This window comes from Myxine glutinosa, chromosome 10 (assembly GCF_964187855.1).
Source record: "Myxine glutinosa chromosome 10, kmMyxGlut1.1, whole genome shotgun sequence".
Classification (NCBI taxonomy): Eukaryota; Metazoa; Chordata; class Myxini; order Myxiniformes; family Myxinidae; genus Myxine; species Myxine glutinosa.
This window is the reverse complement of record NC_136270.1, coordinates 108,927,608-108,948,026: the sequence shown is the minus strand read 5'-3', so window position 1 is coordinate 108,948,026 and position 20,419 is coordinate 108,927,608. Positions and strand designations below refer to the sequence as shown.

The following is a 20,419-nucleotide window of genomic DNA, read 5'->3' as shown; positions in this document are numbered from 1 at the left end:
GCTGCGGCCTGGCAAGTTGAGGGCGAGCCTGCCCGGGCGTCCCGACCGAGGCCTGGCAAGTCGAGCGCGGGCCTGCCCGGGCGTCCTGGACGAGCCCGGCCTGGTGATCGCTCCGCGTCCTTGATAGGTGCAAGGCGATTGTGTAACCCCAGCGGCAGCCGCTACAATGTCATATTTATCACCCTGTATACCTCATGCAAAGTTGATGACATATTCTAAGTTTCAATTTTTTTTGTTGGGTGGTTTTGGAGAATATGCTGTCCAAAACTTTCCCTTTAATCTAATATGGCTGCCATACCATGTGACCTATGACATCAGAGTTATCAGTAAAATATTCTCCATCCGGAGTCCCTCCTATGTTTAAGGTTTTGCATAGATCAAACAAGCAGGTGTAGGGAAACATTTTAAAAGGGAAAATATATAGGCGTGGAAACAGAAACAGAAACACACACACACACACACACACACACACACACACACACACACACACACACACACACACATTGCAATTGTCTCACAACCCCTTTGGGGTGAGACAAATGATGAGTGGTAAACTATCTGAACATTATCTCAAATGTGTTAATGGCAAAACTACCTTATGAGAGGCAAAACTCACCTGTCCTAAGTTGTCAAAGTTGTATTTGTGTTTGACCCATTTGTATCTGGCCTGTAGGCAGTCTGACTTGTTTGTGATGTTACGTATGTCCACGCCATCACAGTGATAAAACTTCCCTTTGAACAGCTGTTACAGGGCAAGAAGAGCAAACCAAATTAAAATGAGAACAAACACGATGCATTACATCATAATGTCCATGAAATATGATTGGTGCATATGCTCTATGTTAATGCTGAGTGTGCTGAATTCAAATTTGATCTTCACTTTTGATTAAGGCAGGCAGAGCAATGCGTTAGAATGATTAGATACAAAAGAAAGAGCAATCAGAGATCGCAAACCTCGCCAGGATATATTTTTTGTGGTTTTTAAGGCTTTTGTGTTAAAGCAAATATGGCGGCCGAACCACGTGACCGATGACGTCATCATTATTTTTTTCTAAACTAATTTATTCCTAGATTATGCTCAATAAATTTCATCTTGATCGGATGCAGTTTTGTATTTGTCGAATTATGACATCATAATGGAGGCACCTATGATATCATCATTAACATATTTTATTCCCCATGGAGAGTTCTTTACAATGAGCCATGTCTCAATTTTTTCTATTCAGCACTTTCGGAGATATTGAGGTGCAAATTTTTCGGTTTTTCCAAGATGGCGGCCGAACCACATGACTGATGACGTCATCATTATGTTTTTTTCTCCACCAGTTTATGCCGTGATGTCGCTCAAGAAATTGCATCTTGATTGGATGAAGTTTTGTACTTGTCGAATTATCAAATTACTAGCAATGATACCCGCCCTACGGGCGGGGCTTCAATTGGGAGGCCCAAATGAAAAGGTAAAATATCAGAAATTGAAGGCTTTTTTTATTTTAAACGATTCATATAAACATCCGTTAAATCATATCACACGCAAATCATCAAAATCTAAACAGTATCTTACTATAATTCACCAAATGTCCCACAGTGATCGATACACTATGATTGTGATGATCGTGATCGTGAATCGTGATCGATAAATCGTGTTCACAATCACTATGTCGTATGTACTCCCGATACGTGTTTCCTTCAGTTGAAATGGGTTAGAATTCTCTCAAGCCGGGATTCAACCCATGTCCTTATAAAAGGTCTTTGTCCGAGGTCACCGAGTTCGATCGGTGCAGCCGTGCAGCGATCGGTGCAGCCGTTTGTGCGGCACCCGGGAAAACAACATCGTCATAATGAAAACATCGTCACAATGAACGTTATGCGAATGCGAATGTTATGCGGGAGTCCAAACCTGAGAATGCTGGAGACCAAAGCTGAAATTGGGAAAACTAAATAGCCTATTTTACTCCTGGAGATCCTAGGATTACCCACCCAAAATATCGTTGCGTTCGGTTCAGCAGTTTTTACGGTACCTTCGAATGAACAGACAGACAGACGGATGGACATTTGGTGAATTATAGTAAGATGACGTCATAATGGAGGCCTTGGGCCGAGAGAGATACAATTGGGCACAGTCTATTCCAGGGCAAGACAAATATGTGTGTAAAGTTTGGCGATTCTACGTGCAATGGTGTAGACATAGTGCTGCGCACAGACAGACAGACAGACAAACAGACAGATGAAAAATCGGTCAGAGACCGAGGACTTGCCGGAATATACTTTTTTTTTATCGGCCATTTTGGACAAATATGGCGGCCGAACCACGTGACCGATGATGTCATCATTATTTGTTTACTATCATCTATTTTGTCATCATTATCTAAACTAATTTATTCCTAGATTATGCTCAAGAAATTTCATCTTGATCGGATGAAGTTTTGTGCTTGTCGAATTATGACGTCATAATGGACATGATGGTATATGGACATCATGTATGACATCATCATTAACATATTTTATTCCCGATGGAGAGTTCTTTTCAATGAGCCATGTCTCAATTTTTTTCTATTCAGCACTTTTGGAGATATAGAGGTGCAAAGTTTTTTTGTTTTTTTCCAAGATGGCGGCCGAACCATGTGACTGATGACGTCATCAATTGGGCACAGTCTATTCCAGGCCAAGACAAATATGTGTGTAAAGTTTGGCGATTCTACGTGCAACGGTGTAGACGTAGTGCTGCGCACAGACAGACAAACAGACAGACAGACAAACCAACCGATCAACATACTTGCCGGAATGTTTTCCGGCAAGTAACAAACAGACAGGTACTACTAAACTTCGGTGCCGGTAGTAACACAATGATGTGCATATGTATACCATCATGTATTGTATTTCTACCTAGTGTTACGTGGTCCTCCCGGTAACTACCTGGTCTTGGTGACCCCCGGACCGTGGGAGGGACCCCGCCAGAAAGATATATGGTTTATACGCTTTCGTAACGCAATCAATATGAATTCCGGTCAAGAAGAAACCCCCACACCAAGGATCCGGAATAATCAATAATATATTCACTGAGCAATCAACAACCATCAACAATGCACAATCAATATTACAACCATGTGAACTCATCTACACAAACTCTAAGATGGCCATCTTAATCTTATACATTCCTCACGTGAGCCCCACTCCTGACTCCCTCCGTGGTCAATGTCTCTCCTCTCCGCACACGGGCGGTTGAACGAGCCCCGGGCGGACGTGCTCTAAACGTGCCGTCTCGGACAGGGGCCGCGGCTGCAGCGCACCTCCTTGCCAAGCCACGGGGCAAACCCAGCGCGGCGTCCAACGTGCGCGAGGCCCCAAGTGCGACTCTTACGCGTCCTTGTAGATGGGCAAAAACCCAGCGCGGCTTCCGACGCGAGCGAGGCCCAACGTGCGGACCCGTACGCGTCTTTGTAGACGGGGCAAACTGTCCCGGACGCTTGGTTTCGTGCACGAACTCACAGTGACTGGACGTGTCCAAAGGTATTTACCGCCCAGGTAACTCCTCTCCGCACACGTTTCGCAACGGCGCGTTTTCCGCGCAGCGTAAGGTCGATTCCACCTTCTCGTCGTCGCGGGGCGAGGAAGAAGAAGCACCGTCCTTTTCTCTCCTCGTGTCTTTTCTTCTTCCGTTTCCGGCCACTTCCGTTTCCGGCCACTGGTTCCGAAGGGCTCCTGACCCTCCCATCACAACAACCCTTAATATAATACACACGGATAAGCAACCTGAATGGTAATTTACATACATTCACCTAAATATGTAACACTCCCCCCCTTCAAGAAAGAAAGTTTGAACTCAGCGAAAACTTTCTTTGCCGGCCCATTTGGAGAAACAAACCAGATAACTCAACCCCCCCCACATTATCAGTTCCCCCCGGGCACAGTTATCACTTAAAAATAAAGCCAGTTAAGCCACTCGATAGCACTTTTCCGGGAGGCCAAGCCGAGTATTCACTACATGGATGCCTTTAGGAACGCGGAGTTCACGGTTAGTCCGTGCAGGAAAGTTCTCTACATGGGCGCCTTGAGGAACGTGGAGTTCACGGTTAGTCCGTGCAGGAAAGTTCTCTACATGGGCGCCTTGAGGAACGTGGAGTTCACGGTTAGTCCGTGCAGGAAAGTTCACTACATGGACGCCTTTAGGAACGGCGTTCACGGTTAATTCGTGTAGGAATCTTGGCTCGGCGGCTCCGCCGCCTTCAGTGCTTCAACTTCTCAGAACGTCCCTAATAATTAGGGTGGGACCACTGGTCCCTGTAGTCCCCTGAATACCGGTCTTCTTCTCGGCCACTACTTTGCCAATTCTTCCTTCGGGAGCGGCCGTAACTCAGGGAGCCTCCATAATAATATTGACTGCGGCCACCACCAAAACTACCGCCCAGTTGTCCTCTCCTGTAGACCTCTCGACGCCTACGAAATGCCTTCCCTACTGTTATGGTCCGACCCTCCAAATCCTTGCCATTCCAATTCTTCTCTGCCTCTCTGGCGTCTTTTGTGCTGGCAAACGTGACAAAGCCGAACCCTCTTGACTGTTGCGTTTCCCAGTCTCTTACCAACCGCACTTCCACCAGCGGCCCATATCTGTTGAAGACAGAGGTCAGAACTTCTTCCTCTGTTTTGAAGTTCAGTCCCCCTACAAATAACTTGGCACTTTTGTCACCATCCCGAGCTGGTGTGGTGTTATTTTCCCTGCTGGGCTCTTTATCAACCCTCAGGTTACCATAAACTTGACCCCCGGCCAAATCATTCCCGAGAACCACAGATACACCCTCTACAGGAAACGTGGCTTGTAAACCGACGGTGACCGGTCCTGACCCCAAATCGGACTCCAACTGGATGACCTGAAGGGGAGCACTAACACCGCCCCCGATCCCCTGTAAACGAACACTATCCCCCGTTGCCGTCTCCTCGGACCATGGCAAAATGCCTTCAAGCATTAAAGATTGATGGGCCCCTGTGTCTCTCAATATCCTAACCGGTCTCCGGTTAGTCGAGGCTCCATCCAGTGACACAAACCCCTCGGAAATAAATGGTTGGTAACCCTCTTGATGGCGATTTCTTACGCTAGCCATCGCATTCGGAGTTGTAATAGTCGGACTCCGCTCTGGGTTGTCCCTTTTCATGAGGTAACAACTGGACATCAAGTGTCCAGGTTTTTTGCAAAACGCGCAAGTAGGCCCGGAGGAAAAACTCGGGGTCTGCCTCGGGCCCCCCGAACTATAAGTTTGTCTTGGGCCCGCATCCCTCTGATTTCGAACCGGTGGGGTATCATAGTTGTCCCCATAATCATCTCGAGGCCGCCGCCATGTATGGTCGTTCTCCGCACCTGCTGTTCCCCACCTCCCCTGCGGAGATCTAGGCGAGGAGTTAGGTTCGTGGACCCCTATTCGGTGGGTTAAGGCATAATCATCTGCCATGGTGGCTGCGTCCCACAACTTTGGTACCTTCTTTTCCTGCAGGTACACTTTGATGTCCTCGTGGACACACTGCTGGAATTCCTCCACCAGGATCAAGTCCCGCAATGTTTCGAAGTCTTTCCCGACTCCTTTTGACTCACACCACCGATCAAACATGTTTTCTTTCACTCTGGCAAACTCCACATGGGTCTCACTCTCCCTCTTCCTGGCATTCCTGAATTTTTGCCTGTAAGCTTCCGGAACCAACTCATAGGCTTTGAGGATGTGCTTCTTCAGTACCTCATAATCTGCACATTGGTCCATTGGTAGCGCCGAATAAATTTCCTGAGCTTTCCCCACCAGCACACTTTGCACGAGTATGGTCCATGCCTCCTCCGGCCAGTTTAATTGTCGAGCCACTTTCTCAAAGTGTGGAAAAAATTTCGCGACTTCTTTTTCACTGAACGGTGGAACCAGCCTCACATGTCTGCCCACATCCCAGGTTTTCTGGTTAGGTGTCGACCCCGTCAGCAAGGGTGGTGCCTCTCCCCGTTCTCTCATTAACTCCAGCTCCTTGAATTTGATTTCTTGCTGAAGCTGCATGTCACGTTCCTTTAATTCCCTTTCCGCTTTTCTCTCCTCTGCTTCGAGGTCCCTTGCAGCTCTCCTTTCCTCTGCTTGTTCCTTTTCTCTTCTTTCCTGGAGTTCTCTTTCCACTCTCCTTTCCTCTGCTTGTTTCTCTTCTCTCCTCTCCTCTGCTTTCCTTTCTTCTTCTGCTCTTTCCTTTTCTGCTTTCCTTTCTTCTTCTGCTCTTTCCTTTTCTGCTTTCCTTTCTTCTTCTGCTCTTTCCTTTTCTGCTTTCCTTTCTTCTTCTGCTCTTTCCTTTTCTGCTTTCCTTTCTTCTTCTGCTCTTTCCTTTTCTGCTTTCCTTTCTTCTTCTGCTAACCTTTCCTGGAGTTCTCGTTCCACTCTCCTTTCCTCTGCTTGTTTCTCTTCTCTCCTCTCTTCTGCTTTCCTTTCTTCTTCTTTTAACCTTTCCTGGAGTTCTCGTTCCACTCTCCTTTCCTCTGCTTGCTTCTCTTCTCTTCTCTCTTCTGCTTTCCTTTCTTCTTCTTTGATCCGTTCCTGGCTCCGTAATTGCAACTCCAGTTTCCGGAGCTCCACGTCTTCTGGTTCTTCGGGTAGCCACTCCCAGGCTAACTCGTCCCATGTTCCTAATCCCACCATAGATTGTATCACCGTGGCCTGCAACTCTGCCTTCCTCAAATTAGTTCGGACCTCCAAGTTAAAATGTTTGGCCAATTTCAAGAGATCCGACTTTAGCAACGCTCGGAACTGTGCCTCACTCGGGGTTACCCCAAAGTTCTGTGCCACAAACGCCATGGTGCCTATCGTTAACACCTGTTAACCTTCACCCCAAGACTTTCCCCAATTTCTCAAAAAAAAATATTACCAATTAATAATTAATTAATAAATTTTAATTACCAAAAATATTATTATTTATTATTTTATACACTTTTAGATCCCGGACGTAGACCCAATTGCGAAACCGCAAATCGTAATTTGGACGAGCCCCCAATTCTGTTACGTGGTCCTCCCGGTAACTACCTGGTCTTGGTGACCCCCGGACCGTGGGAGGGACCCCGCCAGAAAGATATATGGTTTATACGCTTTCGTAACGCAATCAATATGAATTCCGGTCAAGAAGAAACCCCCACACCAAGGATCCGGAATAATCAATAATATATTCACTGAGCAATCAACAACCATCAACAATGCACAATCAATATTACAACCATGTGAACTCATCTACACAAACTCTAAGATGGCCATCTTAATCTTATACATTCCTCACGTGAGCCCCACTCCTGACTCCCTCCGTGGTCAATGTCTCTCCTCTCCGCACACGGGCGGTTGAACGAGCCCCGGGCGGACGTGCTCTAAACGTGCCGTCTCGGACAGGGGCCGCGGCTGCAGCGCACCTCCTTGCCAAGCCACGGGGCAAACCCAGCGCGGCGTCCAACGTGCGCGAGGCCCCAAGTGCGACTCTTACGCGTCCTTGTAGATGGGCAAAAACCCAGCGCGGCTTCCGACGCGAGCGAGGCCCAACGTGCGGACCCGTACGCGTCTTTGTAGACGGGGCAAACTGTCCCGGACGCTTGGTTTCGTGCACGAACTCACAGTGACTGGACGTGTCCAAAGGTATTTACCGCCCAGGTAACTCCTCTCCGCACACGTTTCGCAACGGCGCGTTTTCCGCGCAGCGTAAGGTCGATTCCACCTTCTCGTCGTCGCGGGGCGAGGAAGAAGAAGCACCGTCCTTTTCTCTCCTCGTGTCTTTTCTTCTTCCGTTTCCGGCCACTTCCGTTTCCGGCCACTGGTTCCGAAGGGCTCCTGACCCTCCCATCACAACAACCCTTAATATAATACACACGGATAAGCAACCTGAATGGTAATTTACATACATTCACCTAAATATGTAACACTAGTATGAACAACATCGGTCCATACATCTCCAAGATATGGTTGCAGAGGGATGGACAGATGGACAGACATACGAGAAGCAATCAATATAATCCCCCGTTTTGGAATACGTCCAACAGGGGCTAATAATAACAATAAGTAGTATTAATAACAATAATGATAGAAAATATAATTTGTCATCCACATATTGTGCATCCAAAACATAACAAAACATATTGTGCAAAAATAGCAGAAATTATCACATTTACAATATCAACTATAGAATGTGATACCCCACACAGTGCTAAAGTATCTATCTATAATTCCAGTAATCTCTGTGTGTATGTTTGTATGTTTGTATGTTTGTATGTTTGTATGTTTGTATGTCTGTATGTCTGTGACCGCTGTTTCTCGACAACCACGGGTCCGATATACTTTAAACTTGCCAGGTATATTGCTGGGGACCCGAGGATGTGCCTTTTCAAGGTTTCATATTAATCGGAGAAGTAGTTACCGAGCTATGTCCAAAAAACGATTCAACCAATCAGAGAGCAGCGAGCTATCACGTGTGCCGAACGTGGCGAACAGACTCTGCCTCGGACGGCACATTTGAGAGCGTATTCATTTATTTCACGTTGGCAAACTATGTTGCCGCTATGTTGGCGTTAAACGATGTTTTAAAACTAATTAAAACTAATTTGCGATTCTTTCGCTTTCCTGCGCGTTTGTGCATGCTATGGCGATTTCTTTACCAAACTCCGCAAGCAGTTCGCTTTGGACCAAACCATTTCATGTAAATAGAGGGGGGGGGATTGTCACCGTACTCGCAAGCCGTTCGCTTTGGACCAAACCATTTCATGTAAATAGAGGGGGGGGGATATAATTTTAGATATAGATATAGTACGGGCATGCCCTAGTCTATCTATAATTCCAGTAATCTCTGTGTGTATGTATGTATGTATGTATGTATGTATGTATGTATGTTTGTATGTTTGTATGTCTGTATGTCTGTGACCGCTGTTTCTCGACAACCACGGGTCCGATATACTTTAAACTTGCCAGGTATATTGCTGGGGACCCGAGGATGTGCCTTTTCAAGGTTTCATATTAATCGGAGAAGTAGTTACCGAGCTATGTCCAAAAAACGATTCAACCAATCAGAGAGCAGCGAGCTATCACGTGTGCCGAACGTGGCGAACAGACTCTGCCTCGGACGGCACATTTGAGAGCGTATTCATTTATTTCACGTTGGAAAACTATGTTGCCGTTAAACTATGTTTTAAAACTAATTAAAACTAATTTGCGATTCATCGTAACTGCGATTTGCGACCTTCCGGACAGTGAAGACTGCACTTCCGGCAGCCAATCACAGAACGCGTTGTTGCGTAGGCGTGGCCGATGTGAGAGCGAGCCGAGCCGAGCGCATGCGCCATTACGGTTCGTAATTCGATTTCTTCCGGAGAAAATAATAATTTCTCGATTTCTTATGCGCATTATTTCTCCCAATTCAGTCAGAGCGAAGGGCGGAAGCGAAGAGCGTTGTTTTTTTTGTTTACAGGCGTACGGGCGTACGGGCGGGGTAGAGCGTACGGGTAGCGTTTTTTTTTTTTTTTGGCAAGGAACGGGCACCCACGTACGGGCATGCCCTAGTATACTTCAATTTGAATAAAATAATGATTTTAAAGATCGTTAACAAAAATTCTGGAAGTTTAGCACGAATGAAACAGTCTTATACACACCACTCTTAAACACCATCTTATATAACAAGTCCAAGTACAACTAAACTGGACGTTCTTGGGAGTATTTAGAAGGCAATTTGTGTTCTGCAGTGTTCAAGTATATAATTCAATTGAAATAAAATAAAGATAGTAAAAGACGTATAAATTAATTAATTCCGGAATTTACCGCTATTTTACACATTGTCGATTACACCACCATATCTAACACGTTACATTATTTATCTGTGCCTGCTGTTTGTGTCCTTTATAACGTCCTTAAAAACAGTAGGTTAATTTCCTACTTGGAATGATTTTCAATTTTGTCTAACTTCCAGACAGACAGACAGACAGAGTAAAAATAAATATCTCAATCCGCTCTGCAGTCTGCATGTGTGATCGGGTCAAATTCAGAGACAAAGTACTGTTAAACGGCAGGTTTGTTTTCCGATTCATGTTCCGATTTGTGTTCAAAATATAACATTCAATTTAAATTCATCGTTCCTCCAACATAAACAGACGTTTGTAGACAGACAGATAGACAGATAGATGGACAGACGTATAGACGGACCTGACCCAATTACTTAACCTCGCTTTTCGCTTTACGTGCATGGGATAACTATAACGAGCATTCAAGAATTGGAGCCCCTCACCAGGGCATGTTTTGCGTGGTTCTATAGGACAGTACTTATTATATAGACGTACACACATTCTAATTGTACAATACATACTTTATAGACAAACTCGGTGGAAAAAAAAAAGAACGTGCTCTAATGGCTACCACTAGGTGGCGTTTGTGGCCTATGTTAGCACATTTTGTACAAACAAATGGACAAACAGACAAACAAACGAACAGACAAATGGATAGAGAAACAAACGTACCAATATGCGATACCCTCTCCTCTGGCAAGGGTAACAAGACAGTCGAGAATTAACAATGCAGAGCCTCGGCATGGTACATAGATTACAGTAGATCTGAGAACAAATGGGGACTAACTCACTTACGGACTGACACACAAATCACTTTGGGAACAGATGTGGCTCAGGGGAAATGAAGGGACAATCATCGAGGCCAATGGTCTCAAATTTTGTTTTTGAGGTGGCCCCTTTTGATATTTTGCGATTGAAATTGATACGAGTATTTTGCGATTTTGTGATAGATTAAAAATTCAGTTTGAATTCAATTAGATTTCTATTTCAACATTTTATTTCAAATGAGTATATGAATGAACACAATTGAACGTATGATATAGATTGCAGGAAATAGTCACCAACTTCATAATATGATTAAAAAAAAAACTGATCGTTAAAGTAACCATTAAAATCTAATGGGTAGAGTAGAAAAGTTTGTCCATTGTGCCTCAGAGGAAGTTTTGGCATGCCATTAGAGTCTGTCGGCCTTGCAGAATACCTCAATCCAGAGGTGGTGCAGACAAACACACGCTCAGGAATAGGTGTGGCTTCATGGACACAATCCACTTGGAAGGTACAAACTCAACTTATTGTGAAATTAGATGGGGGAATGTTATAGTTATGTTGGAAAACTTTGTCAGGCTGTGATTTGTGCTTTAGCCGTTGGGGGGCGCTAGATTAAAGGTTATCGGGGTGCAAACTCACTGACCGACTGTGATGCATGCACACCACACACACACACACACACACACATACACACGTAAGTGCGCACACACACATATTTATGTACACACACACACACACACACACACACACACACTCCTTCCTGTGCCTTGTGGAATGGGTGAGGCTAATAATATTGCAACTATTCCTATGAATATTATCATACCAAAGGTCAGATTAAATAGAAATGTAGTGTAAGATAAGTATCGAAATGTCAAAAAACTACCTTAGAATGTCACATTGGGCAAATTATTGCCATTCTATGCGGATGATATAAATTATATTTAGAATTTTTTTAAACGTTTCAAAAAGATGAATAAAGTCTTTTTTTTCCCTTTAAGTGCAGTTGAAGACTGTAATTATAAGAAAAGTCACACTTGTGCAGTTGGAAAAAAGATGGCGTCTTGTCCTGTTCTATCGCCATTTTGGCAGCTTTCTCAAATGAGCCGGTGTCCCATGGACTCACTAACGATATGGTTTCAAAAAGCAGAACTTCTGTTATGGACAATCTCAATGCATCGGTTCAACCCAAGTCTGTGCCTGCTTGTGGATGGTGGTACAATGAACCTGGACCCCTGTGGCTGGGTGGGCGAGGTCGGTGCACCTGCACGCCGAGAATCCCGAAGATGATGAAAAAGGCGCAGCAGATGAGCACAATGTTACCGATGGGCTTGAGGGACGAGATGAGAGTCTCAACCACGAGTTTGAGACCTGGGGCTCGGCTGATCACCCTGGAATTCAAGGGCAGACCACACAGGTAAATAAAGATCAGGATTGGTTTTACATTTGTTTCCTTTTTGTGTTTTTTGTTGAAGCAATAGATTATAGTGGAAACTTGTATCTGGGATAAGGCCCATATAACAAAATTCATACTCGACAGCATGATGAGCTCATTGCAACAGCACAAGCACTACTACTTCCGTAACGGTCCCAATTTTTCCCACCTGTTTGTGGGGTCTGCCAAGTAACACTTTGCCCAAGTCTTTCCTGAACCGCCTGGTCAGGCCTGACTTTTAAGTGAAAGTGGTAAAAATTTACAAATTTTTCAATGTGCCAGTGGTAACTCGCCAACTCTTCATAAAACACTGTCGGATCTTCAACTTCCATGAACTATTGCTTGCAGACAGAGGACCCACCTTAATGTCGATCCGAGGGACATTCTGCTCACATGTGATGCAACAGGCCTGCTCACAAGATAGCAATTCTGACAGTTTATATTCAGGCCGGCAATCAAATCTACACGATACAGCTCAGAGCTACCTCTGAGCTATCATGTTGGAATTGTCGCAGTAGACCTAGTTGCATGAAAACAAAAATGTGTTTAGTCCTCGTATGCTATTAAATATAGATTCAAAAATGAATTTTGCAAATTTTCAATAATTGTGCCGTATTATTGATTCACCCACCATTGCCCAGAGCTGCAGCGTCAGTTGTCTTTTTTATTGTACGAGATGGATTTTGAGCAGTACTATCTTTTTCCAGGTAGCAATTTAAGGCACACCCATTTCAGCAGGATCTTTAAACGCTTCGTAAGTTATCAAAACATACGAGGGTGAGTCATTTAGTAAACACACCATGTCAATTTCACACTGAATATGAATGTGTTCCTCTGGCTTGTTGAGTCATCCCATTCACTTACGAAAAGCTTCTCTTTCACTTTATGTGATTTCATTGATATTTATTTAAAAAAAGAAAGAAGACAAGTCAGGAGACGACGATGGTTCACGAGCGAGCGGTATTCAATGACAAAGGACGGACTATAACCGAAACAGGCCCGGACAGGCCAGGCCCGGAAATGTCAAAACGAAGGTTACTGACCTTGAAATGAGATAGAAAATAATGTATAATCAGTTATGAGGTTAGTTAGCTACACAATACCGAAAATTCGGAGAAAAAGGAAATTAAAAAAAAAAAAAAAAAAAAAACGGGGGAAAAAAATGGAAAAAATAAAATAAAATGAAAAATCGAGCGCCGTGGGGCGAGACACATGACATTGGCCTAACCAAATACCGAAACCCCTGTCAGATTCCACCAAACCCCTCCGAGAAGATGTAGCTTGAACTCGATTACCCCCTAAAAAGACATCTTTTTCGGGCGTGGCTCCGCCCACAATGGGCGCAATACGCCCACTCTAGGCAGTACACAACTAGATCATGATATCAACCTCCCACCCAAGTTTCATCAAGATCGGATGATATCATCGGGTAGTTATGCTGCGGACAGACAAACACACACACAGACGGACACACATGACAAATATAGTGGTCACTTGATAACTTGTGAACCAATTTTCATGAGCATTACTTTAAGCAAATGAATTGGTGTAAAAAAACCAAAAAAATTAAACAAGACAAACCGAAGAGGTCTTAGGGTGCGCAAGAGACGTAGAACCCGCAAGATCCCAAGGATCCGGGCACCACTGTGAGAAGCCATTGACACCACGATGTCCACAAGAGAGACGAAGACGAGCGTGCCATCCACAATGTTCCAGTTGCTACGCAGGTATGCTCCCTCTCCTGATATGAACTCCAGAGCAATTATCTGGGCACACAGCAGTAATTCTCTTAAAAAGTTAAAGAAATCTGATCTCGGGCTCATGGAAGAGCTAATTTATCACGATGACATGAGGAGATGACAAGGTGTTTGCTTTAATTACAAGGACAATAATAGACCATAGACAGATTGACTCAGCATGCAGGAATTTAACCTCAGAACCCAGCAACATGAACAATGTGTTCATATAGGAATGCAAACAGGCCAGCTAAGAGTATCGCATTACTTTTAGTTTCTTTATAACCCACCTTTAGAGGCCATTTTTCCCCGCAAGCGGGGGTTGGCCTTTTTCGGGGACCGTGGTTGTTGTTGTTTTTTGGGTCCCCTTTTTGAAGCAATGTTTTACGGCCGGATGCCCTTCCTGCCGCCAACCCTTTTTGTCGCAAGGTAACCTTGTAATTTATAATAATAATAAAAAAGATATAGATGTGTTTGAGTACAATCAGGAATTAGTTCCGTAGTAATTTGAACACAATAGTGTCTTTCTCCTATTATTTGCCTTGGAAAAATGTTTCCTCACTTTCCCTAATTATTTGTAATACAGTCCTGCATTGTATATGAATGTATATTATATTATGGTGAGGCAAAATTGTAATAAACGCAGTTTTAACACTTACAATTTGTACAAAGGTGAATTTCATTTGAAGTGAATCAATTGACACAAAAACGAGATTAGAAAGAAAGACACTGATGCTTAACACTTCTTCTTCTCTCTCTTCTTCTTCTTCTTCTCGTCCTCCTCCTCTTCTCTTTATATTTAAAGGGTGAGGTAAATAAACTAAATACAATAAAGTAAGACAATAAACTAAAAAGCCGGCTTGTTTTTTGCAACATATCACTATGAATTCCAATGGGTACAAAAAGATAAACAGGAGGCAATCCTCACAACTTGTAACAACACGATGGCACCTGTAACATGTGTCCGAAGACATCATAATTATAAATAAAATGATACATGAGTAGACGTACACTATGGTGGAAATTTCGTGTTAATCGGATCAACGGTTGCTGAGAAATTAATTTTTAAAATGCAGACACTCACATATAGCCTGATCACTTAACCCCACTTTTCACCTCAAATGTGCGGGATAATAATCGCCATCCGTTTTTGGGGTTTTTTTCCCGAATGCACACAGTTCCATCAGCTTAGTGGGATCCTACGTCAGCTTAGTGGGATCCTACGTTTACTCCAATCTACTCCGGATATTAGATAGTATATGTAAACTACGTTTACTGCAATCAGATCTGTCTTGTATAACTGTTGGCATTTGTACCCTGTGAAGTCAATAATATTGTTAATTAGTTCCCACGTTGTTGTCTCTTCTTAATTGGTCCTGCTGTATAGATTTTGAGTTTGTGTTTTTTGAGGCCTCGGCTAGGCCATGGGCTCGAGTCATAAGCCTTCCACTTTCTACTTCATCTCTCAAATTTATTTTCTCCCCCTTTATCATCCAGCTCATCATGATTACCCATTTCCATTTGACTCAAAAGTTCAAAACACATACGTACGTATATACATATATGTATATATACGAGTATATATATATATATATATATATATATATATATATATATATATATATATATATATATATATATATATATATATATAGTTTAACAAAACCCACTTCACTCATTTTTCTGCATCAATCCTTATTTTGCTCATTCTAGATTATCCTCCCTTTAATCATTCCTCTGTCTGTTTTCGTGTCTGAGTGGAGACGTCTCAAGTTAAGGGGTGTTGCAAAACATTTTACCTTTTTTTCCCCCGAGGCATGCTTCCTTTGATGCACGTTAAAATGGCCGAGAATAGAATAACGGCACATGCGATGCATTGTTCAGTCCGTGACAAAACCATCACAGCAACGACAAGCGAAGAAAAAGTGACGGCGTGGACGCAAGGTACGCACACGGCACGTACGCACGCACACGTCATGTCCGAATGTGTGCACAACCGTAATGGATTCTCGGGGGGGAAAAAGGTAAAATGTTTTGCAACACCCCTTAGTATTATAGATTTACCTCACCATTCATTTTGTTTCCGTGCTTTATTTCATTAAACCATTATTTGTTGCATTTCATTTGTTGTATTGTTGATTTTCCTTGTCTCGTTTCTGTGTTTGTGGGTTCAAGGAATAAACCCGTGTGGCAGCCATCCGTAAAGGTAAGAACTTTAGTCCCGTCCCACGCATGCCAAAAAACTCGGAGTTAAAGCAAACTGTTTGGCTATCTGCCACCCATGATCTTAATCACCGGCGACACGACAATATGTTTTATAACTATACAGTTGTTGATTTAAGGGAGGCATTGTTGGGTTTCCTGTCTGCTGTTGTCACCTGATGACATGCATCCTGTAATGTGACCTATGTTTACATCCTAAATTTGCCCAATGTCTCCAAATGTCCGTGTCCAGTATGCAATTTCTGTACAAACTCTCCATTGAGTGGCAATGTAGGAAAAAAGAAACAAAGAAGTTGAAGCATAACTGCAACGAAGATGTTTCCCTTATATGTGAAAGACTATTTTATTGTGTTTCTCACTACTGTAACCATTTTCCCAAATACAATTGATCAAATCAGGAGAAAAGCTTACCTTGGTTGCCATCTCAGCCACAAACACTGCAGTGAAGATGTAGTTGGAAATGGTAAGAAACATTCGCTCCTGAAAAGCATTCATTAAAACATCACATTAAATAAATCCATGCCATGTTGACACCAATGAAGATTTAGATTATGAAACACTCAAGAAAATAACTGAAATAATGACTCACTAGACTTTTGGCTTCAATATCAGGTCTCTCCAGGGCAATTGTTATGCAATTGAGGAAAATGAAGAGAAGCACAATGTGATCAAACACCTTGTGGGCAATTATCTTCCGGCATTGAAGTCTGATCCTGGCAATCGACAAAGAACGGACAACTTCTTGGTTAATGCATTGCATTTCTCAATCATCTGAAAGTCATACTTACTGAACCTCATTTAACATTTTCAGGTGAGCACAAAGCACTTTGTTTACATCCGTTGAGATGGTTCAGGGTACCCCCAAATTTCAGGAGCATTTCATAACTGAGAACCAACCGTGGAGAGGTAACTACTCCACCACAGTGTTATATTGATCAGCAATGAAAATTTGATCACATTACTGGCACACAGAGGCCAAATCATTTATATATATAAATAACCACCTTTAGAGGCCATTTTTCCCCGCAAAGCGGGGGTTGGTCTTTTTCGGGAACCGTGGTTGTTGTTGTTTTTCGGTCCCCTTTTTGAAGCAATGTTTTTACGGCCGGATGCCCTTCCTGACGCCAACCCTTTTTGCCGCCTTCAACGACAAACAGGGAATTACCAGTGAATTGGTACTCAATTTGCCGAACCTCGGAAAGATGACAGGCTGAGTCAACCCCCCTGGCGTTAATTCAGCGATCGACCGGGATTCGAACCCAGGATCCTAGGATCCTAAGCCGGCACCCTAGCCGCTAGCCCAACACCAGAGGCCAAATCATTTGAAGTCAGTAATTGTCTAGACACTGATGTGATTGGCCAGCATTATGGCTGGAGTGTTTCCTCTCAATATGTGCTCCTGGTATGTGTGGTATGTACTCCTTCCTCGTTTGATGCCCAGCACTTCGAGGTTAGAGCACAGAGTGGAGTGGGGGCAGGTGAGGTATTGGGAGAGAGATTTCTCCTTAATTGCCATGCTGACCGTAGAGATTAAAGTGACATCCCCGGGTGGCATCTCCCTAGGTGGAGTGCGCCAGGTAGTTAGGTCACTTCCCTGAAAGTTGCTGTTAGGTGGTATTGTCTGAAGTCAAGTCTGATGTCTTATGTCCATGTCTGCATATAACAGTTCCTCCATGACTCTTAATTCTATTCAATTCAATTTTATTGGATTAAAAGAAAAAAAGAAAAAAATGTACATGACTGTAGTCCAAGGACTACCGGTAATAATGTCAAGTTTACAATATAAATAATTTCACATAGTAACAAATACATTATACAGACAGAAAAAGAAATCGATTATCTATTTGCATTGGTGAATCAATCAAAACAGAAGAAATTCATTTAAAAGGTTGAAATGCTTCAGTCAATATATGAATGTCAATAATTACATTCAAAATATCTAAATATTTGTATTAAATAACCTACACTGACTTAAAAATGGTATAATATATAACATTACATAAATTGAATATTCAATCAATTAATCAAAGTATTTCAAATTATGCAGGAAAAATGCATTTACTTTGTGTCAAATAGAACCGAGAACTTAAAACCTTAAAACCTGGAAACAACAACAAAATTAACATGGGGTCTTGTACACCTTTAAAAGTACCGGTAAGTGTTACCAAATGAGGTATTCGGCTTAATGTCCCATAGGATTAGGTACGTGCAGAGGGTTCGTCGAAGGAGACGGCATACAGACCCCTTGTAGAAAATCCAAAGTAAAAATGGATTTTTCTATTTTTAATAGAAATTTGTTACACGTGTTCAGCACTGACAGCATTTTGAGAGAATAGTTGAAATAACATGCTTTGTTGACATCACAGAATGTATTCATCAATTGGCATTAACAGACGAAACTTGCAAACTTGCTTGCAATTAGCCAAGTGTTCTTGAATGCCGGATGTTCGGACAACAGCAAATGAAAGAAAAACGAATTAGAAATGTGCATTTGAAAATCAATAAACTGCGCTGGATGACAGCCGCTGTACACGTAATAAACTTGCCTGTCTGGATCAAAAATAAAAATAAAAAACTCAACAGGATGTGATGGATGTTACAGGAAAGTGCTTTGGACTGGATATATACTGCTGTATTAAGAGACCTGTGATTTATTGTGTTGACCTAGAAGAGGTGTTTGAGGAGCCTAACATCAGGGGCTTTCATTGCAATGAAGTTACTGCAAAACTGGTGTAAAACTCTTTGCACAAAAATTAAGCAACAACATTTAAACTTTCAAACAGTCTGAATTCACAGTTCAGAAAGTTATGAGTCATGCAAATACAAACAATGGCTATTGAGGAAAGAAATCCGATCAGGAAATTTGGACGTGCAATCTGTATGGTTACAGTCGTCCTCACCTGGGTAAAACGATCCTGGAAATTCAGGTGCACATCACATCTCCCACTGCATCTGTGGACATGTCTGCAAATGACCCATGTCAATAACCAATGTAAATTGTGTGTCCACGTTAGGCTCTGAATAGCTAGGCATCATTAGACATCAAATGAGTTGTCTCATCCCTTCGGGATGGGTCAAGGGGAGAAGATTCAAACTGCCATTGCTTCCAAGTACAATGTTCATCGCAGTGTTGTTTCTCGGTTCCTGACAAGTTACTGTCAGACTGGACAGTTGACTGAGAGACCTCATTTAGGTCACCCAAGGGTTGCAAAACCCCTCATGAAAATTATTATATTGTCATTCTTGCCAGAAGGAACTGCCTTTCAACAACCCCAGATATTTTGAATGACATGTGGAGAGCAATCAAACATTGGGACAAACTTCGTGAGCGAGTTCTTTGAGTTCCAGAAGACTACGGCTCAGCATACCTCTAACGTAGCATGATTGACAGCTAGGAATGCAATGGGGACACATCATCATAACTGGATGGTGAACCATTGATGCCCTGCTATTTTTTTTATTTTTTTTTGTATACAAGATCGAGGCTCGTGAAAGAGGTAAAATTTATCACACAGAAAGACAACAACAAACAACAACAGGCATTTTAAGGCCATTTTCCCTGCAAGAGCGGGGCTTAGCCTTAACAACAGAAAGACAAACCGACACATAAAACATATAACATGGGGAGCGGTAGACAAGATGGGGAGAGAGGGGGAGGAACACAAACACAACATTTGAGAGCAGGGACATCGAGAGATCTGTGGGAGGGAGAGGGCTTTGGGGGGGGGGCATGGGAAGGGGGAGGGGGGGGTGGGAGAGGTATAAAACATATGGACACTGCCAGGACTTCCAGGAAAGAAGTTCGAATTTCAAACAACGTGGATCTGGGGTGAATTAGCGGGGGTAGAAAAGATCAAGGTTTTGGATGGGGGAAGATAAGAGATGGTGGTGAACAGCTGTTTTGAAGACCTGGAGGGAGGAGTGGGATTGAAGGGAGTGTGGGAGTTTGTTCCAGAGGCGGGAGAAAAGAGGAATGAAAGAGTGATGGTGAGCAGAGAGCCGAGATTTCGGCAGTTTAACCATCAGAGGGTTGCTGGCAGATCTTGTGCGACCTGTAGGAATATTTGGGGGACAAAGCACAGAGAGAGCTGGGGGAGCAAGGCTGGAGAGGAGTCGGTAGAAGACAGAAAGACCACCTACCTGTCTGTGGTGAGTGAGTGAAAGGCCCTCGGAGATAGCTTCCTCACAGGAGATTCCAATGATTCTGAAAGCTTTGGTTTCAACAGCGTGAAGCCGAGTCAGGTGTGCCTAGGAAGGACTTCGCACGACGGAGGATGCCCAGTCGGCGACTGGCTTTGGAGGCCAGCTTGGAAATGTGGTTTTCCCAAGAAAGATCATGGCAGATAGTGAGACCCAAAAGCTTGAGCGACAGAACTTCTTGGAGAGGATTGTTGAGAAAGTAGATGGGAGGGTTGTCCAGTCGATCTTTTCGGAGAGACATAGTAAGAGTGT

General features: G+C 43.3%; 1 protein-coding gene across 1 annotated transcript in view; it reads right to left on the bottom strand.

Annotated features, from left to right (window-relative positions):
* Positions 1 to 20,419, bottom strand: part of LOC137433382 (voltage-dependent T-type calcium channel subunit alpha-1H-like) — a gene marked incomplete at its 3' end in the record, with an annotated part of 532,188 nt that overhangs the window by 50,798 nt on the left and 460,971 nt on the right. The window contains exons 19-23 of the mRNA XM_068125712.2: positions 16,557 to 16,680; positions 16,379 to 16,447; positions 13,590 to 13,774; positions 11,838 to 11,964; positions 617 to 742 (exon numbers count right to left, since the gene is read on the bottom strand). Of these exons, the coding sequence (XP_067981813.2) occupies positions 617 to 742; positions 11,838 to 11,964; positions 13,590 to 13,774; positions 16,379 to 16,447; positions 16,557 to 16,680 (631 nt within the window). The remainder of the gene's footprint in view (positions 1 to 616; positions 743 to 11,837; positions 11,965 to 13,589; positions 13,775 to 16,378; positions 16,448 to 16,556; positions 16,681 to 20,419) is intronic.